Below are 21,335 nucleotides of genomic sequence, written 5' to 3' on the forward strand. Positions count from 1 at the left end.
TTCTTGTCAAAACTAACTTAAGACATTGAAAAAACAACTATTCAGTTTCATTTTCCATATAATTTGCATTAGCATGATAATGCAATGTTACAGTCAAAATTATGCATTGGAGTATTTAAATGAAAGAACAATATATAAGGCAGCTTATTTTCACTGCTTTTTAAAATCACTTTCCCCTTATTCATACTTTACGTTCCTGGGCAATCCAGAAATACTGCTTCCTAAATACATGTACACCTACAGCAGATGCCAGCTCAAGACAACATTTAAGAGGATAACTTTAAGTGATGATTTATCGCCATACAAAAACAGATGGACTCAAGCTCATTCTTCCTTAGACATTAGTTTCGTAAACCCAAAACTGAGACACCTGACCGTGAATCTCTGCCTTCTGTAGTTCTCATATTTTTCTTTCATTTTTTAAATATTACAGAAGCCTCTCAGTATCCTCAGTCACAGTAGTCTCTGTCCAGGTATAATTTTATAGTACAAACCTCAGGGGTTTAGAATCAAAAAATCCTAAGAATTGGCAATACAGTTTCATTTTTAACCTACTTCTCATGTACTTTACAGCATCCACTAAAAACAGGGTTCTGAAATTAACAAAAACATTGAAAAGGACTCCTGTATGCATCCAAGTGTTTGAAAGAGAAGAGACTGTCATCCAAAACCTTGGATGTATACATTTATTTCACATCTGAGTAACCTCTTTACATGGTACACATGCTTTGAGGAACACAATCCATTTGCACCATAAAAAGAATCTTGACATTGATATATCCAATGAAAAATTAAATGCTTATGAAAAAGTAAAGTCTGCCAGATAGTCAGGTAATCAAAAGAAGAGTTGCCAAGAGAACAGTGCCTAACCTACAGAATTATATACTTTAAGATATGCACAAGACCTTCCAAGTATCACTTGATGGCACTGAAGAAAATACGTTTAAGTAATTTTAGTAGGTGTGCAAATACCATTTCCCTGACTGAGCTGGTCAAGAAGCAGCATACTGAAGCACTCATAAAACAGAAAGGTAAATCCACAGATTATGTAGCTAGACAGTCTGTGTAAATCTGCTATCTATCTCCTGCAAAAGAGCTTCAGCTGAATTTGAAAAAACAAATAATGACTGTAAATTTTGGTGTGAAACTCCTTTTGCTTCCTTTTACCTGTTGACATGTGACTTAAATTAATTATCCAGCCTCTTTTAGAAGTCCATAAAGTGAGACAAGCACCTCCTGAATGCAAGCAAGCCTAAATATCTTAAAGTAGAATCAATCAGATAGCGGACACAACTGTTTCTTCAACAGCTACACATGAAACCTAAATCAACAGGTCAGGATAGATGCGTACCATTTAGATAAAACCAGTAAGGTGACCTGTCCCCAAATGTTTGGAAATACGTATAAGAAGGGGTGAGTCTAGTGCATGCTTATGTATAACTCAGCAATTTTTCCCCATTGAGGAATCTGTTAAGTCACCAGAAGTAAGTATCAAACCAGCAGGCGTACAATCTCAAAACATTCCCACATCCTATAAAACATCAGCTAAGAAAAATAATTTCAGGAAAAAAACAAACCACTAAACCTTACTCACAGGAGGACATGGCATTGAACACAACCCAAAGGAACATTATCAGGAAGCTTTTGCAGCTGACAAGAACTGTCTATGCTGCTCCTACCATATTGCTAGTAAAAATTCTGTATTATAATAAAGTTAGGTATTTCTACACAGCTCACTTTATTACATTTCTTTACTCAGGAATAACCTAAATAAAGAGTTGATTCATTACAATGTGTGCACTGATTCTTTCTGGAACATAGAGATGTTAAATAATAAAATATACTTACCACGTTACATGAAAAGCTTGTCGACATCCATGTTTATTACATGTCATACAAGCACCAGTGGCTGCTTTACTTTCTCTGCCTTGCTCATCACAAATATAGCATGTCTATCAAAGAGAAAATACTTAACATAAGAAGCATACAAATAAATTTTGTTACAGATTCTTGAGTGAGAACTATTGGATTTTGCAACTAAGCTTATTAAGAACTTCTCTTAAAAGTCTAACTATGTTTGCAGGAGATCACCCAGTAGACACTTGGGATTCGTGTAACACTTTACCAGCTCTAACACAGTACAAATATTAATTTACATAAATTCTGTATCACTGTTCAACTAGGCAAATGGTTAAACAGCCAACAGTTACAAGCATTAAGGTTCAAAATCTTCCTTGCTTCCAAGTTTGTGTTTACGCCCTCTTAGGTCACAATAATTTTCATATTCATTTAACATTACCTGTGTTGATGGCATTCAGAAACACCAAATTAGACTGAGTGCCCAATGGTACAAGATACCATATGATATACACGCATCCATCTACAAAATTACATACAGAAAAACTGCTAACAAAATCTTATTCATACATTTGGTGTTAAGTCTCAAAGCATGCTTCAACAGTCATACGATGCTCACTTATTCTAATTAAAGAAGTCGTTTAACAGAACTCTGTTTTAATTTTAGCATGGTTTAGACAGCCTCATATGTATCTTAGAAACTAATCAAGCAAGAATCTCCTGTAAACGAAGCTTAGTGTATCAAGCCCATTTCAACCTCAAAAACAAGCTAGAATGAAAACAGCCTGTCCAGTACCTGACATAGCATTTCTGTCAATTTATTAATTGGTTTTACTGGGATAATGCGGCAATTTGTAATATTTTCAAAGAGTTGTCAGTAAAATTGAAGAAAAAAAAAAAGACAAGAATACACAATATTTATTTATTTATTTATTTGCCATGAGGCAAATAACTGTGGATACATGCTGTATGGAAGCTCAATATTGTACTAGACATCACCACAATCTCTCATCAGCATTTCAGGGAGACACATCAGACAAAGATAAACCTCTTCCCATTTTTTACTGTCCTAATTACTGAAATGCCATTTAGAGATGTTTTATCATATCACATTTATGTGTGAAATTTAACAGTTTAAGAGTAGATTCGTAATGAAAGTATCCTCCAGCACTGGGCCAATCAAGTGTCTGTTTATAAATGAGAGAGAACCTTGCTGAGGTAACAAATGCCAACAACACACTGCCACCTCTGTAGATATCCCATTACAAGATCTTAGATGAGAAAAGAAAAACTTCGTTCCCTCCTCCCCTGCAAAAAATTGTCTACATTTTAAACTGTAACTGATTTATCGCAATTGTATCACAACCTCCCTTCTGTGAGGCAAAGAATGAGTAGACTAAATAAAAAAAACATCAATCATAGGAGGCAGAAAATACAGTTTAAGAAAAATGGACCCTGATACCACTGAAATAAAAATATCAAAAGAGTACAACACAAAACCACTATTACTTGGAAAGCCATGAAAAGGAGTGAAATTCTGAGATCAGAACAATCTTTTACAGAGGTATTTAGAACAACATTTAACATGAAATGTCAGCTAACGAAAGCATTTTTGTTAACATGCTGGGCTCTGGGGTAGGTGAGTCATTCTTGTACAGTTTCCACAAGACTTCTAAAAAGCATTCAACCAAATAGCTGATACATCCTAAAATCATACCCTAACATTTGAAGGATCAGAAAGGGGATAATCCTACTTAATTCTTTGCGCCTTGCTCCCTTTGTACATCAAGGTAGTGCATACAGATAATTCAGCTGTTTGACAGGGTCTGAGACTGGCTGCTTTTTAGCCTTCCATAACATGACCTGACACATTTCAGATTTTAGGAACAAACAAGGTCATGATCTATCAACCCCATCTGAGTAACTATATTAAGTGCAAGTAACTTCAAAAGTATGGTACCTCTATAAACAGAGTTCAACAGACCCCATAAAACTCAAGCTCCAATTACAGTCCTGTTTTTTCAGAGTTCTGCCTTAAGATCTGTAATTTTTTTCCCTACTGAACTCAGAAAGAAAAGCAATATAAGCATTCCAGTTAGTAAGCATGTGGTTCCTGATTTTCAACACTACATACTACACATGTTTCTGGACTCCTTCAACCAATTTACAGTAAAATGACTTAATTTTTTCTGAAAATGGTAACAAACTACCAGCTACATTATGAACAAGCTTAAACACAACATGGTGGACTGCCTACCCATTTTAACAAGCTCAGTGAACTGTTCTTCCTACCATAGTCATGAGAAGTGTAAAACCTGATTCCTAACCCTCCATACGAAACAGGGCCAAAGAAAGTTCATCTTCCTGTTCCAACATAGATAGTAAGTTCTCTCCAAAGCTGAGCTTCTCATACTTCTACCTTCTCTTAAACAAGAAGCCTGAGAACCTTTGTCTGTCTTTCACAAAGCAGGAAAATAAAGATTTTCATGCATTTGCAATTCCATGCAATTGCTACACCCCCTCTGAAACCTCTGGAATGTGGAAGCGCAAAACTGTGTGTCCCACGACCTAGAGCAGAGCTATTCTTCAGACCTCTTACGGAAAGAGAGTACCTTAAGACTTCTCCCAAATTCACTGGAAAATATGCAAATCATTACACAAGGCTTTTGACTCAGCAAGGAAATTTTACCCAAAAAGGCAACAAATATCTTAGTTTCTTTAAAGTCAAAATACGTATTTTGAAATACTGCCTTTACGCTCGTGTCAGTATTTTTCCTTTGAAGATTCAAAATCTAAACCTTCTTCCCAAAAGCATTGACAGAAGGGAACATAGGACAAGAAATACCTTACAAAACAAAAAGTACTCTGAGAAATTGTTTACTCATAACAGCTACCCAACAGCATTCCATGCTTACAGAATCAAATCTAGGGGTTCTACGTAAACTTCTCATTGTTGCAGCAAGTACTGAAATATGTCTAACAGCTGCCTTTAATACCAGGCAGATCAAGAAACTCCAAATGCACTTATTCTTTAATCAGTTCTTAAAAGAGGTTCCTAAAAGCAGTAATTATATTCAATTACCACATACTTTCCAATGAACCTGAAATAGACAAATAAAGCCCACATAAAATAAATTGGTATAATCCACGCATAACCACCCAAGGAATAACAAACATTTACTAAATAGGAGAGCAACCACTAGTCCATTTGGTTTTGGAAGTGACTGTGCAAAAAGAGCTTTTCTGTTAGCTAACCCGCTAAGCAAGTCATTCAGTGGATTCATTTATATGATGGTTTTTATCCCAGAAGCAGGTAAACTTCAGGGAAATAACAGACAGATGCCTTGACGTTGGCAAGCCTCATGCTTTGGAGTCTGCTATGTTTCTTCTTGCCTTTAAGATTACTGTACTTTACAATATTACACATTTCACAGCATTCAAAAAGAAACAAGCTCATAGAAAAAACTGTGTAAGTTAAGTACTATCTCCTGGCAAAATGCCAATGGTGTTTATTTTAAAGACTACGGTATATGTTCTCCCTTGGGGTAATTTTCATCAGCCTATATTTTCCTCCAATTCCATATGGTAAAATTCTATATGTATCCAGCCAAACACAGAGAATTATTGAGGACTTCACAGGAAATAAAATATTTCTTAAAATCATCCTATTTCAACCTGAGCTGACAGACAGAAAGAAATTAGCATTAAGCCTCTCTACAAAGAGAAACAACTCTAGCCACTTTTTTTTAATTACATGTTTACATTTGTTCACAACGTGCAACAAACGTTTTAAGAACTGTTTGCCATACCTACCTCTCAAAAAAACAGCTTTTAGTTCCCATTTCCTTCCAAATAGACATAGGCAAAGTTAAATGCTTTACAAAGCTCCTGAACTTTCTTAAAAAAAAAAAGAGAAAGAAAAATTTTAACGTTTAAATAAATACAATTTATACCAAACAGCAAGGACAGTGGGGGATGAAATTATTGCAGGCTACCTGAAAAGGGAATCAGTAGTCATCTTGGTTTTGGAGTACTGTTCAAAAGTAATCTACTTGGGAACTGGTGGCAGTTTAGCCACAGCAGAATCAAACTTGGCAGAGTCCCCAGCTGGCAACTACTGCTTAAATTCTGTGCTCCTACAGCTACACTGCTGTTGGAAGTGCAATTCAATTGGTTTCAGGAGGTTTGCTGCAGCAACAGCACTACAGGCATTTGATTCCCTGAAATCCATAACTACTATCAATAAAGATAGTAGAATAGATATTAATAAATATATAATTCTGTTATATTAATATTATATGTTGATGTATTAATATATAATAAAAATATTCATTTTCTATATCTATTTATGTATAAAGACTGCAAAAGCTGAGCTCTATAAAAAGAGAGAAACAAAAAGTAATTTCCAGGCTAGGGATGCGACCCCAAACCTTAACACTTCTGATATAGGTCTCATCATATTTTACAATATATGTAGTGGCCTGTATAAGCCATTATAAATACAAAATAATATATGAAAATACATATAAATATATAAGTTGAGTTTGGTACTGCTGTGGCTAAACTGCCACCAGTTCCTGAGTGGACTAGTTTTGAACAATAATCCCAAACCCAAGACAACTATTCATTCCCTTTTTGGTAGCCTGCAATGATTTTAGCCCCTGCCCTCCTTGCTATTCAGTATAAATTGTATTCATTTAAATTATACCTTTTTTTTTTTTTTTACTTCTCTTTGTTTAGTTTAGTATCTTTGTAAAGCTTTTAGCTTTGCCTTTACCAATTTTGGAGGAAATGGGAAATCAAATGAGAAGTAGATCTGGCAAACAGTTATGGTCAAGCACTGGCCTAAGTAGTTTTAGGCTGTTACGGAACATGGAAAATAGGACCAAATCAGAACACCCACCAAAAATGCAAAAAACTAAGAGCTAGACAGCATTAGGAACCTTTATCTACATCATCCGTATGGCACTATTAATTACTTAGCAAGCAAAAAAAAATCATGGTAAATTCAGACCAACAAAATGCAGACTGGAATTTTAGCAGTAAAAAATAACTATATATCATATATTTGGAACAAGAAAATACAAAAAGGAAGCAAAAAAAGTTGTAACAAAAAGGAATTAAAGACTAAAGACAGAAACCACCGATAGACTTTGTGAACAATATTAAAATATTCAGGGTTCATTTATTTATTTTTTTTTTTTAATTTACAAGGTTTTATTCATCCAATCAATGGAAATGGTGTAAGATGAAACAGAATTCAAAGTGTTCCACAAAATCTTTGAAGTATATTAGGGAAGAACCACTAACAATAAAAAAAGAAGTTATTACTACCACTGGATGAAAACTGAGAAAACAGATGTGCTATTGGCTCAGGGTTGAGAAGAGAGGAAAATAAACTCATCTACTACAACAAACTTGTACTGCTTTGTGTCCAGGCATGCAAATTTTATTAGTTCTGCACTTAATCCTACTGTTGCATGCACTTGCCAATGCAGAAGAAAGCCAATAGTGAGAAGCCTACACAGATGCTCAGGTATTGCTTAGTGAGAAAGCATGACAAGAACCTAGATTTTTACTTCAGCAGTATATAATGGGCAAAATATACTGAGAACAACTGTGAGAATCTGAAACAGATAAGGAAAAGACCAAAGTCTGGAAAAAAAAAGAAAAAAGGCTAGGAATTGGCGTCAAGTTGCTTCAGGTGTGGCTTAGATTGGATGTTAGGAAAAATTTCTTCACCAAAACGGTTGTCAAGCATTGGAACAGGCTGCCCAGGGAAGTGATGGAGTCACCATCCCTGGAGGTATTTAAAAGACTTGTAGATGTTAGGGACATGGCAGACTTGGCAGTGTGAGGTTAATGGTTGGAATCTATGATCTTAAAGGTCTTTTCCAACCTAAATGATTCTATGAAAGAGGCGGGGGGTTGCATGGTGTAATCAGAGATATAAACTGGGGAAAGGGAGCAGCAAAAGAGAGAGGTCATGGAGACAACACGAACAGGATTGGTTTCCCTGTAGGAAGAACACAAGAGGTGATACATGCCTTTTTCCTTTTTTTTCTTTCTTTCTTTCTTTCTTCCCTAACACAGCCTATTCATCCTTTACCCCAATGTCCACCAAAAATAAAGTAAAAGAAAGAAACTAGAGGTAAAAGGAACACAAGAAAAATACATAATCAAACTAATCAGAAATTCCATTTGCTGCCTACAGAAAGGAAAACACAAAGCAGAATATACTTAAGTCTAGTGAGAAAGAGGTAGCGCAAATGAAACAAGTAGAAAAATACAGTTATCGATATAGATCATTAGTAAGTTATTAATAACTTGTACTACTTTGCTTTGCACTTTTTGTCCCTTTTTTATTTTTAAATAAAGTATCACTGTGCTTTAGAGAACATTCCATCTCACTGACACATATTTAGGAGAAGTTCTATAAGGAAATAATCCTACTAAAGTGAATACTGTTTTCAGAGGCAAATAGCATAGCTTTTCTCCCTAAAGGAAATGTTTATGAACATGCTTGTGTTCATGTCAATACTTAAACCAGTATGACTTACTGGTAATTAATAACAACATTTCAAATAAGCTGTAATAATATCTTAACCTATGGGAAATATTTCACATTCCTTTCAAAATAAACTGTTATTCGAAAATCACAATATTTTTAATTAACAAAACAGTCTCTAATCTGTAAAGAATAATGAGACATGGCAGATAACCTTACAGCTTAATTTAATAATAGCTTTCTTAATTCTTGAATTTATCATAAAAGTCATAGCAGAAAACATACAGCATTACTGCACACATTTATGAATTTTACATGAACTGCATTCCAAGAAGTGTAGTTTTAGATTATTAAAACTCACAAGTCTTAAAATAAACACAGATATAGATAAAAAAACATATAATTATACCTTATTATAACGATCATGAGGAACAGACTGCAACACGATAGGTTCCATTGTAGAAACATTTGCAAACTGCACCTCGGGAATGTACAGAGCACAAACCACATGAGCCCAACCTACAAAAAGTTATAATTGTAATTTTAATGTTTTCTAGAAGCTCAAAGGACATTTCAATTATAATACAAAGAAGCTTTTATAACACTTTTTTCCACAAACTGTTTTACCTGTTTGGAATGTTACAGACATAAGTTACTTCAGTCATGTTTACATTTCATTTTATATTATCCAAAGTTTAGATGAGATGTAATATATTTTTAAGTTTATTCAGTGGAGAATTTATATGAGTAATACTCCATGAAATCCAGATACTATTTCTACAAACAGCATCACACAAACTGAAAACAGGTTATTTCTTTAAATGTCTTGGATTAACATAGTCAGTGCATAAAACCTATGCAAATTCCTGCGAAAGGGAAATATCATCTGAACAAACTAGTAGTCATGCAAGCACTACCATCATGTAAGACTTCTGTGTATAGTTTTTATTTAAACAAAGTCATTCAAATTTGATTAGACTCCTATATAGAAAGAAATCCCAACAGACATAGACCCACATCCTCTTCCTTCTTTAAAGGTCAGGCCAACTCATTTTTTCATAGGAATATCAACTCCTACATCCACTCCTGTTCTAACTCATTTACTTGGGGCCATCAACAACTGCTTAATTACCTACCATACTGTGCTTTAACAACATTTCTAGAAGTGAACGTTCCTAATTGTCTGACATTTGATTTTATGCGGGAGAGGGAAAACACCAATTCAGAAAGAAACCAGCTAATTTTAGGTCTTTTTTCCAATACTAAGATCTTGAGAGTTGTCGGTTTGTTTCAGTGGAGGACAGTTTGCCTTAACTGTAAAATTGAGCAAAAGCTGCTACACAGCTAACCCAACATATTAATATACTGACACTAATGATAGGATTAGAGTAATATCACATAGTACAGATCTACCTCATCTGAAAGTGAATTTGGTGTACGCTAAATGCTACGCGTTTAGCATTAATTCTTTTCTTCCCTAAAGTCTTGTCATAAGACCTTTAGTACACCTTAAAAATTATTATGTATTCCTCCTACCCAGGCTTACGTGCATGCAAATATTAAGGACATAAAATGACTTACATAATTAGATAACCTAACAGATTATTAGAATAGGTAAACAACGTAAATTATCGCTGTGCAAACGCATCCTGTAACTAAGGATAAATAAATAAAGCCAACACAACAACAACAAAAAAACCACACACAAAGCTCACCATACTGCCTCATTGCAGACCTTTTTGAGTTGTTTTCATCTTGCGTTTTCTCTTTCTAACTGCTCTACTGAATCTAAAGTTTCCTAATTTCTTCATCCAACTGTACTTTGACTCAAACTGAGCTAAATATTAAAAGTCTGTACTTACTTAGACTAGTACTGTTGAGATTCTGGAATGGTATCTGAAATTGCATCTGTGTTTTTTATTCTTTTCTTAAAGCAGAAATCTTTTCTAGTTGTTTCAAATCAACTGGTATCTCCCTCCCCATTTACTACATTGGTAGTTATGATCTGTATACAAAATGAAAAGTGCACACACAACTGTACAGTCAACGTAACATGTCTCATTCTAGCAATTCACCTGCAACTAAGTACAGTATCTGTGCTACTTCGTCATTTTATTCATAATTAGTTTGTAGAATTATTCCATGCAGAAGCATGAGCATAAGAGTACAAAAAATAAATTGCCAACTTGAGCTGCTTTTACAAACTGTTCCAACAGACCATTTTAAAATTACCAGTGACAGACCAAAAAAAAAAAAAAAAAAAACCAACCAAAAACCTGCAAAACTCACAGACCTGTTTTGTTCTTTTCTCTACCTGACATATCTTCAGGGAATAAATTTATAAGGAGTTTTCTAAGACTTGCAAACTGCCCTAAACCAGAGTCATCCTACTAGACAGACAGATAAATATTAACATGGTGTTAATGGTGAGTATTTCTCCTTAAATCTCCTCTCAAAAGGTTGACTCAAACACCATTCACCTGATAAAGCCTTTAAACCAGTAGAAGAATTACACATAAACAGATGGCAAAAGCTTTTACTACAGACATAATTAACCCTGTACTGCAGTTACACTTACTTATAATGAAAAAATATTATGTAAATATACAACATATATCAGAGACATTAAAAGAAAAATCACTTACTAAGCCAACTGAAATTTCAGTAAGTAAAAAATTTTTGCAAGAAACCACTTTCAGAGGTAACTTTAAATGAATATTACTCCATCACTATCAAAAAAAAACCAAACAAAACCTATAAGCTTACAGTATTTTGATTTCCAAAATACAGAGCACACATCTAGGACAGCTGGGGACAACAGCACACATTCATCTTTCATGAAAACAAAACCAGTTATCTCTATAATGAAATAAATGAAGTGCCACAGCACTAAGACACTTTTTGAACAAGGGGTCAATAAGCACCCAGAGAACTGAGGACAAGGAATGGAATCCACTGATTTTCATCTGGCATCTTTAGAACCCAGATAATCTGACCTTGCTGAAAAATCACAAAAATCTATCCACAGGGGAGGTTGAGACCCCTACGCTACCAGCCTCAAATGCCCACATGATAAAAGGAGCCTAACTCCAGCATGAGCTCCCAGTAGCACGCAGAGATCCTGTACATAACTGCTTAAATGTTCTTTTGTCCAAAGATTCACTAGTGAAGAAATACAAAATTGTCAGAGAGAAACACCCAGCTCACCTGGAAGAACCAAAAGAGGCAGAGCTTCAGCAGCTCTCTCTAAGAAAGAAAAAGGAATGCATTTTTCCATAACAAGTGTGGTTAAGGACCATCTGCCTACAGGTGCTGTGGAATCTCCATCTTTGGAGAACTCAAGAAGGTCTACTGACTCTTCAACAGAACTTTCCAACTTAAGGGAGGTGTAGAAGATTCAGTCTAGCCATATAAGGAACAGACAGCAGAAAACTGAAAGGAAGAAAACAATCATCATCTTTATGCCAAGCATCAAAAGACTAGTCACTCTTGCTACAGAGAGTAAGCATGGAAGTAAGGACACCTAAAGCAAAAAAGTAAATATGACAGCTCTCCCCTATCTCACTGATAGAAGAACGAGCTACTAGGACACAAGCAGACTCTACTTCTAATGTTTTCTGCAACTGAGCAGTCTCTTGACCATGTAACAGCAAGAAAACACTTCCCCAATTCTCTGCTCACTTCCTTCTCTTTTAGACAACCAGTCTCAGGCAGAGCACAGAGCTCGTAATCCCAACATTATAAAGTACTTATTGGCAGGTTCAAAATTGAGTGCTTTTGTCTGCTGTTTCTTACTGGGTGACAGTTGTCTACTTTGCCAGCAGAGATAATGAAGCATACTAAAAAGACACCCATACAAACTGTACATATAGCCCATAAAAACAGCAAGAATTTATAAGGATTTATGATATTTAAGGCTACATTAAAATATGTATTTTTCAAGTAACTCCATCTAAGACATAAAGATAGTGCTATAAACTTCCTATTTGAATCACCCGCTACATTACGCTTGGTTAATTGTCAAATTTCATCAACAACTACATATCTTCTATACACACACATTATTAAATCCAGTCCTTTCGAGCTTTCGCAATGTTTAAGCGTGAAAAAAACTGTTATATACCCATGTTTTAGAGTTAAAAAATAAAAATAAAAAATAAAATCCAGGGGCACTGTTCTACACTGTCAATAACAGTTTTACATTTAAAACATTCTCGTGTTTCTGTTCGAACTGAAATTATCTTATTACCATTCCTCTTGACCCAAAACACCACACAGAAATAACAACAGGATACCGACCTTTCTAAACTGTTACCCAAACTTAGCCATTTTTCAATCACTTTTGTTCCAAATAAGTTTATTAAAACCATCTGTATAGACCATATCCTTTACTATTTACATCAATGATAAGCTTCCACTTGCTTTGGTTGTGCATGGTTTGCATACAAACAACTGGGCACGCATTTATTACTCACTTCTTTCAATTTTACTTATAAAATTTTCAGTAATTTCTCACAAAGTCTTACTATTCCTGACTATTACTTGCTATTACTGAATTGCTTATACTCAAGTTACTTTCACTTTCATCTCCCACAACAATTTTAACTGGAAGGGAAGTGGAGGAAGGTGACAGGTTTTTGCAAATGCAGGCACTGGCACCTTACAAAATGTTCGTGAAATTATGCCTATCCTCTGAATTTTCTCTGTTTTTTTTTCCCCCTTTTGACTATTTGTCAGTCTTCAAGAAGGTGGCCATTTAACATACATGCTTTTCTCAATAATATTTTTTAGTAGATCACACTGCATCACTTGCTTCTTTTAAAATAAATTTACTCTTTAGCTTAAAAACAATAAATGAAGAAACGTATTACAAGGGTTAAAATCAGCCACTGAGTTTGCTTGTTTGTTTCTGTGCATTCTTATCAGAACTGAAACTGAAACTGCTGGAAAAAAATACATGCAGCTGGCTCCCACGTACTGGCAGAGTCACTCTGCCTCTTTTTGCTTTAAATGATCCAATTTTCTGCATCAATGTCTCCATCCAGGTATGGTATGTCATCAGGTTTTGATTATTACTTATTCGAAATAACTTATTGGTGACAGTCAAATTAAGATTTAAAATATTTACTTCCACTCTGCTTTCATGTCCAATAACTCTGGGAAATGTTACTTACCTTTCTGTTAAAAAAAAATAATAAAAAGGAAATCCACTGTTCTTTCTAAGATACATCATACATATATAGCTAAGACACTTTCCTTTGGAGACATCTTAAGGTACAACTTTAATCAACATTAAAACAACATCAAAACATACAAACCAACTACTCTGATAACAGTAATAATGAAAACAGTTTTATCTGATACCAACATTAAAATAACTCCAAGATCTACTCTGATGGTAACAATAATAAACAGTTTTATCCAATATGAGAAGTTGGAAATACATGTTGAAAAGCCTTGAAAGTTTAAACATGTCTTACGAACTTCCAGGTTTTCTTTTATTTCCATTTATCCCTCAGGAAGACACACTACCGAGTTTTGTCAATTTCTACACTTCATTCTGGTATGGAAAATGTTCTATCACCAGCACAGAATCTATCAAAATTTTACCAATCTTCTGCTGAGATTTCAGTAAGCTAACTGATTTTTAGCCCACTGAAAATCTAGCAATAAATACATACTTAGGCAGGTATAATTTGAATATACATTATTCATTAACATTTAGAGAAAAAAATCTCAGGCTCCAGAACCCTAACTGAAAATAAATAGTTGATTTGTTATCCCAAGGTAACAAAGAACCAGTAACTCCTAATAATTTCACCATCAGCAAACAAAAGACTGTTGCCAACAAAGAATGCTGTAACTAGAAGCTAACTCTACCGAAGTAATCTAAAATCAATGAAGAAAATTCCAGGTGATAAACAATACGCAGTACATTACCCATCTAACTAGATTCTTGTCTTTACAACTACCACTTAAGTGTTCAAAGCTTGATTCACAAGCATTTTCAACTTAATTCATAGTACTTTTAAATTTACTAGTGCAAAATCTGAAGCCTTGATTTTATCATTTTTTATTTCATAATCAAGTAACAGCAACAGATTCATAATCCAGCTTGCGATCCAAATCAAAAAGCCCACCTATAGCTTGTAAACTAAGTAAACTAACAGGAGCAGAGTAAGCACTACACTAGGGCTATGTCCCACAGTCAATGTTGAAGCTATGCTGCAAAGTCTGTTACTACAGACTGTAGAGTCCAGACTCATGAAGTCACACCAAGATCCAGTCATAGTGCCAATCTGGTATGTCATCAGGAATACCAGAGAGCTCTGGTATGTCATCAGCATCTCCTAACCATGCACTGATTCCAGAGTAAAGTTTGCTTACACATTCTGTGTAAGTTCCTGAAGAGCCTATTATACCTCACTAAGGAAATCTTACTTTATTTGTAACTACAGCTCACTCCTAAACCAAGCAAGTATATTACTCTACCATGGAAAAAATCTTCATTTGTTGAAATGTTAGTTTCTTATTAGGGTTGCTCCAGATTACAAGGATATACCTCAATCCATTTAGGGCTGTCACTGACAGGAAAGCTCTCACCTTCCTCCTTGTTTTCAACTGTACATCCTTGCACTCCTCCCTGTAGTATAAGCTTGCCATGTAGCAGGGCAGATACAATTTTATTCACCTGATTACTAAACTTACGGGAAAGCAAAAGTTTGCCTTCCAGTAATCAGAAAATAAGGTGATAAAATCCACACTAAGTTCATATAATTACCATACACAAAACCACCAGTGCAGAAACACCCACTCTTGGGAAAACACAGTCCACTCTTCAGCAGAGGTCAACAGCTGTCCTAGATCACATGAAAGTGCACCCTCACAGTAGCCACAAAGATCATATCTGCTAACAGACACCAAGACTCAACTCTAACCCACTTGGAGAAGTGAACCCAGCACTTAAGAGAGTTACTGTTATTATTTGCCAGACGGCAAGATGAAGTACTATTTTAGACATTTAGTTATAGGTCTCTTCATTAAGGTATTCCATACACTTTTGTTTTGACCCTGACCTCTCAGTCCTGTAAAGACAATAAAATCTGCAGAATGAAATCTGTCAGTTTAAGTTAGTCTTTTCCTTATCCTAATAAATACAGTTTCAGTGTTTGCTACAGTTAACATGGTCTTATCCACTATCTTGTTTATCCACTCCTTTCAAAGGTGTGTAAAAAGGTGCTCACACCAGCTACTAGAGCTCTCACCACTGTGGCTGGTCGTCAACCACACTGGTTATCTTGGTACAAATCACTGGCACACAGAATGGATAATTTCTGTTTAAAAAAAAATTATTGCTTGTCTATGAAGAAAAGGCTTCACCCTGCAGAGTCCTACTACAGAATTTCACCAAATTCTCCATTTATCAAAATTTGTTCCTCAACTAAAGACTTGGTACACAAGAAAAATTCACTTTGAATCATCATTCAGCACACAGCAAACAGTTTGTTTTTGAAACAGCTACGGATTACATTCAACTGGTCCACTGAGCAAGCTAATAGCTTTAATAATTTTATCTGGCATGCTATGGCATTAATGATTCTCATCCCCCTCCCTCAAGAAATCCTTTTATACAGCTAAAGGAAGAAATGTCATAAATATTCATCTAAAGCTCTTAAAAAAAAATAAATTCTAGTTATACATTATGATTGCTAGCAATATAAATAATAAATACACAGCATAGGCTATATGATGATGTGTTTATATTAATAAAGTATTTTGAATTGTTTACCAATTTTTACTGTCTTAAAAGTTACAAAAAAAAGAAAAAAAAAAAATGCAAGAACTCCTGCAAATCTGCACAAAAGAACCAGAACATCTCTAAGTACTTCTTGCAAAACACATATATCTGAATGCGTACATATGACATTACACCATCCGCATTCTTAGATGGTAATACCAAGAAAACTCACTGGAAGACTAAACCTGATAGTGAGAGCTGCTGACTCTAATAACAGCAGCAGCAACAAGAAGAAAACCTGGCATGTAATATTTTTATAGACTTAGGAGATCCTGATGCAAACCCAGGGGATGGGAAGAGGGCCTGGACCATGACATAAACCCACCGCATTGTTAGCTGGCCTTTTCCCAAGCAGCTGCATGAAAGAAGTCTGGTGAAAAGTCAGTCACACAAAGAATGCTGTTACACAGCATTCCTGACCATCATCCACAAGAATCAGATTTCAAAGTAACAACTTGTACAGAAAAATCAAGCCTTTCAGGCTTACAGAAAATTGCAAAGATTACTGTAAGAAAAGTATTTAAATGGGAGATGAACAATATTAGATACAAGTGAGCAATAAGCTTAAAAACAAGACCACATACTCAGTATTAAGAGAAGACAAAAGAAGTGCAATGCAAAAAACTGTAATCAGTTAAAATGGTCATGATTTTATTTCCTCCTCACTGAATGTCAAAAACCCAAATGAAATTACTGCAACAGTTAAGGAAACATTACTGAATTGAAAAGGCCCAAAAATGTCCTAGAGCCAACAGTTCTCAAATATCTTCAAACAAATGCTCACTTGTTGTTTTTCTGTTTTTCAAAAAATGTGTTTATACTGTGTCCAGCTACTAATCCACACACAAGAGCAGAAAGCTAAAGAAGAGTTAATCTCTCCCTCAATAGCCTCCTTTCATATAGGACAGCAAATCAATAAGCAACTCAAATACATACCAGTTTTTCTCATTCTAAAAAACTTTTCAGTTATGTGTTTAAAACCACAGTGGTGCCCCTAAATGAATATGAATGCCAAATTTAGCAAGGAATTCTGTCAATAAACATACGCAAAGAAAAAAAATAGTCCGTTTTCAACTCAATCCTTCTGTTCTACTTTTAGTATCAATAAAAAAATCAATGAATAAAAGCCAGTAACTAATCTAACTGAATTTATAGAACTGCTGTCTCTGAACACTGAAAAGGTCTTAATGTTTATGTAAAAACAAATTCCACAAAGTCCACATATAGGGAATACTATTTTTTTGTTCACAAAACTTTACCATAGCTGTAAGACTGTCACATATACTAGGCAGCCAAAATATTTAAATATCTTGAAAGCTTACTCCTAAAATTTCTGTCAGTCACCCTGATCATAACTGTGCAATGTCCCACTACTCATAATAAATGATTTAAATCAAATGTGTAGCTAAATACAGTCAACTCTTACTAATCCTTTGCATGGATAACCCGCTGACAGGTAAGCCACACCATGAATATTAGTCCAGGCTACACTCTGCTAAATCCAGCCATATCGTTTCCAAGATCTGTGCAAGTGCAGGAGCAGAATGACCTTTTTCACACAGTGTGAAGCAACTGAACAAACGCATGTGATCAGACCTGAGCTGCTTCTTTTCAGAGTCAGTTCAGGTCTCTGACAATGGAAAGCACAAGAGCGACACTAAAGCAGACTAGGGATGTGTTCTGCTCAAATCCAGACAGAATTGTCTCTCTGGGCTCACTACAGGTTCCAATTACAGTGACAGCAGCCACCATCACCAAGCCAAGAACAGACAGGCATCTGTGTACTTTCCAGAGGACTAAAAAACAGCTACGAGCAACAAAAAATGCCATTTGGCTCTTCACGTGAACTCCAGTCCTTCCAGATCCAGATACACTAGCAACTTGGTACAGAACCAAATGCACTGAGTTTCCAACACTAAGTGGAATGTTTCCAGAACACAGCCTAGAAACCACTTGCCTAGTACAGTCACTATTACCTAGGGTAACTAAACTTCCCCTATCCCACTTCACCTCCAGTAACCCAAATAGCCAAGAATTAACTATAGCTACAAAAATAGTTAACACCTCCAAAATGTAAATCATCCATGTCTTCTGTTTCCAGAGCAATCGCAGAAAACAGTGCACTCAGTTTTAAGAACATTCTTTAAGCAAAAGCCTTGCTAAAATCAACACTTTCATTCCAATTTCAGGATCTGTCCTAGTTTTGTGGTAATGTGAATATTTAGGCTACTGAAAATATTCTGTAATTAATGAGAAAAACCTGTACAAAAAAATGGTGACCCATAATTACATTACTAGTCTGTGTTAAAAAACTCTAAACCATACTGTAATCATTATGCAGTCTAGAGATTTCATGGCATCATTTACAGCAAATCTGCTTCTCTAAAATTTCACACTCAGCTCTGGTAAGGATTATGTATCATTTGGAAGACATATAGAGAAGGGGAAAGGTGATGGTCAGTTCTCTGTACAAAGAATGCCCGATCAGTCTGAGCTCCTTCATCCTGAAATGGGACACAAAAGAATATGACAGAGGTCTATAAAGCCAGAAGAGGTTACTGAAAAGGTGAACTGCTCTTGGTCACTTCTTATCACTTAGCAAGTGCCAAGTGGCATCAAACAAAGCCGTGAGGTAATAGGTTCAAAACAAACCAGTGTACATCTTCATACACTGTAGAGATCAACTGCAAAATGCCTTGCCACACACCACTACAGACACTAAACCTTTATACAGAAGTGGACATATTAAGAGTACTGCTCCAAGAATGCTGTGTTTATGGTACCACTGAAAACTGTACTTCTGTACTTGCCACAGACGATACTGAAGAAGCCAGCATTAACCCTCAACAACTCTACTGATGAGCATGAGTAAGGTACAGTAGATGTCTTGAACCCAAACTGTAAAACCTAAAAAGTAACTCTAAAGAAGCACTAATCTCCAGAAAGTCAGATGAGCAGTAACAGGCCAGTAAAAGGCAAGGGAGCAGGAGGAAGAATGTACATAAAGGAACATCATGCCACTTGTAGGGCATGGGCGGCAGGGAAATAAAACCCCACAACACGTCAACACAGCCATACCACACGCCACCATTACTATTTTCTAGTCAGTCAGCCAGTAATACTTAAAAATCAACACGAGTTTGACTCACAAACTACTTTGTCATATATATCTTATAGTGCCCCAGAGTTCTTAAAGGTGAAATAACATCATTATATAAGAGCTATAAGATTAGACTGCTTTGAGTTACAGTTGTAGAACTGATTTAAGATAGCTAATATACAGGCTGTTGATGGAAGAATAGTCCTGACTATTCCCCTATATCAGGATCAGTATTGTCAGCTGGGTCAGGGGACAGTTAGCTGAAGAGCAACCCAGGGAAAGTAGGGAAGGAAAAAAATAAACAACCACTTCCAAATGCTAGTACCATCACAAAGGAGGAGGAAACAGTGCATAGCAAGGACCCTCTGTGCAGTAAAAGCCTCTTAATGCAGGTTAAGAACACTGTGGAACCCTACAGTAAAAGCTCAGTAGACCAAAAAACATTAAAGTTCCTGACATAATAGGAAATACAGTACCTTCAACACTCAAAACACATTTCTTCACGTTATTCAAAAGCAAATAACCAGAAGACTGTTAACAAAAAACCCCAAACCAACAGCAATCTACAGCAGCCCACCTATGCCCTAAGCTATCTGCATATTTAAAACACTGCACTCTTTTCTGGCTACAAAGTAGTTACTTGTTGCCAGAAGAAAGGAAGAAGCCTAAATTCCTGTCACTGACATAAATTGAGTGCTTTCTTCACAGGTTCTGAAAAGCTGAGACCATTTAATTATCTCTATACTTACAGAAAGGCTCCATAATTACCAATTTCTAAAGCTGGGTCCTTACAAGGTTTTATCATAAACGTTTGTTTCAAGGTTTCTTCAGGAATACCTGCATCTTTTTATCATTTCCCTTGGCAACAACTGGTGTAACAGCATTAAAAAAAATATTCCAAGTACTGACCTACTGTAAATACAATTTTATACTGGCAATCCCATTATAGGACCTTCAACACTTTTCCAGAAGTCTGAACTTTTCTGGCACAATCCCTTGTTAGGCAACTCTTTGAAAGGAAAGTGCCACATTAAGAATGTAGATTTCTGAAATGCAACAAACAGTCAGTGTTCATTTTTCCCAAGGTTCAAATCCTTCTGTAACGCTGTTATTTAAAGGACATGTGGTCCATAAGGTAGAATTTGCTGTATTCAACACCATAGACAGGATCTATTGCTGAAGCAAGGATGCTTCCCAAAGGTGGTACAAATTCTTAAGTCTCTGCTGCGAAATTTTTGCTATGAAATTTTCACTGATGAAAATAGCTGGTCAAGAAAATTATAGTAGGGACAACACTGTTTGCACATATTTGCTATTTAAACATTAATAATTTCAATCTTAAATAGTTTCAAAACCACCATAAAGAATAGCAAGGCATTCCCAAAACTTCCTTTAAGTACAAAAAACCACTTAGCTACTTCATACTTCACAAACTTTATTGCATATTTTAAGAGATTTGAGGCTTTCTTATTACTTATTTCCTAAAAAAAGCAAGTATCCAGCTGCCACTTCTAAAGAAATGAATCCAACACTGCCATGTATCAGTCTGTCTGAGAGGAAGAATAGTTTTTAAGGCTACAGCACTGGGCTAGCCCTAAGCAGGTACTTTCACTGACACAGACAACACACACCCAATACAATCTCCGAACATTCACAAATGACACTAAGTTTACTAACATATTTCTGATAAGCAGACACTAGAATGGCAAAGGCTAGAGTGTACGCTGTATGTTGCAGTCAAAGTGTAGACAAGGGGAAGGGTATATCAGCCTGAACACAAGCAGGTTCTGTGTGCCTGTAACCCAACTGCAATAGAAACAACCAAGCTGCATAAACACTAAGCTAAGATATAAAATAGTTGGGATATTAGGTATGCAGCACAGAATTTCCAGAATACAATTTTCACAGACTGTTCAAATGAAATCCAGAATCCTGATCATACTTTCTCCTCTCGTAAGAGAAAGCTCTCAGTATCAAAAAGATCAGGCTATTTACAGATAGATGACAGACAGGAATTTAGAAATACCTAGTAAAGAAAGATGAAGGAATTCCAGAAGTGACTGGATAGTTAA

General features: G+C 35.7%; 1 protein-coding gene across 6 annotated transcripts in view; it reads right to left on the reverse strand.

Moving 5' to 3' along the window:
• The window catches only part of MLLT10 (MLLT10 histone lysine methyltransferase DOT1L cofactor), a 129,629-nt gene that overhangs the window by 86,232 nt on the left and 22,062 nt on the right, over positions 1-21,335 (reverse strand). For 5 of the 6 annotated variants that reach the window (XM_061351880.1, XM_061351887.1, XM_061351864.1 and 2 more), the window contains 2 exons: positions 8,775-8,884; positions 1,849-1,952 (listed from right to left, as the gene is read on the reverse strand). In XM_061351880.1, coding sequence (XP_061207864.1) covers positions 1,849-1,952; positions 8,775-8,884 — 214 coding nt within the window. Of the gene's footprint in view, positions 1-1,848; positions 1,970-8,774; positions 8,885-21,335 lie in introns of those variants that run through there. The other variant, XM_061351899.1, reaches the window with a different exon arrangement.

The sequence above is a fragment of the Neopsephotus bourkii genome, unplaced genomic scaffold (assembly GCF_033783945.1).
Source record: "Neopsephotus bourkii isolate Nb327-2 ecotype Australia unplaced genomic scaffold, CSIRO-AGI_Nbou_v1 NB_53, whole genome shotgun sequence".
Taxonomy (NCBI): domain Eukaryota; kingdom Metazoa; phylum Chordata; class Aves; order Psittaciformes; family Psittacidae; genus Neopsephotus; species Neopsephotus bourkii.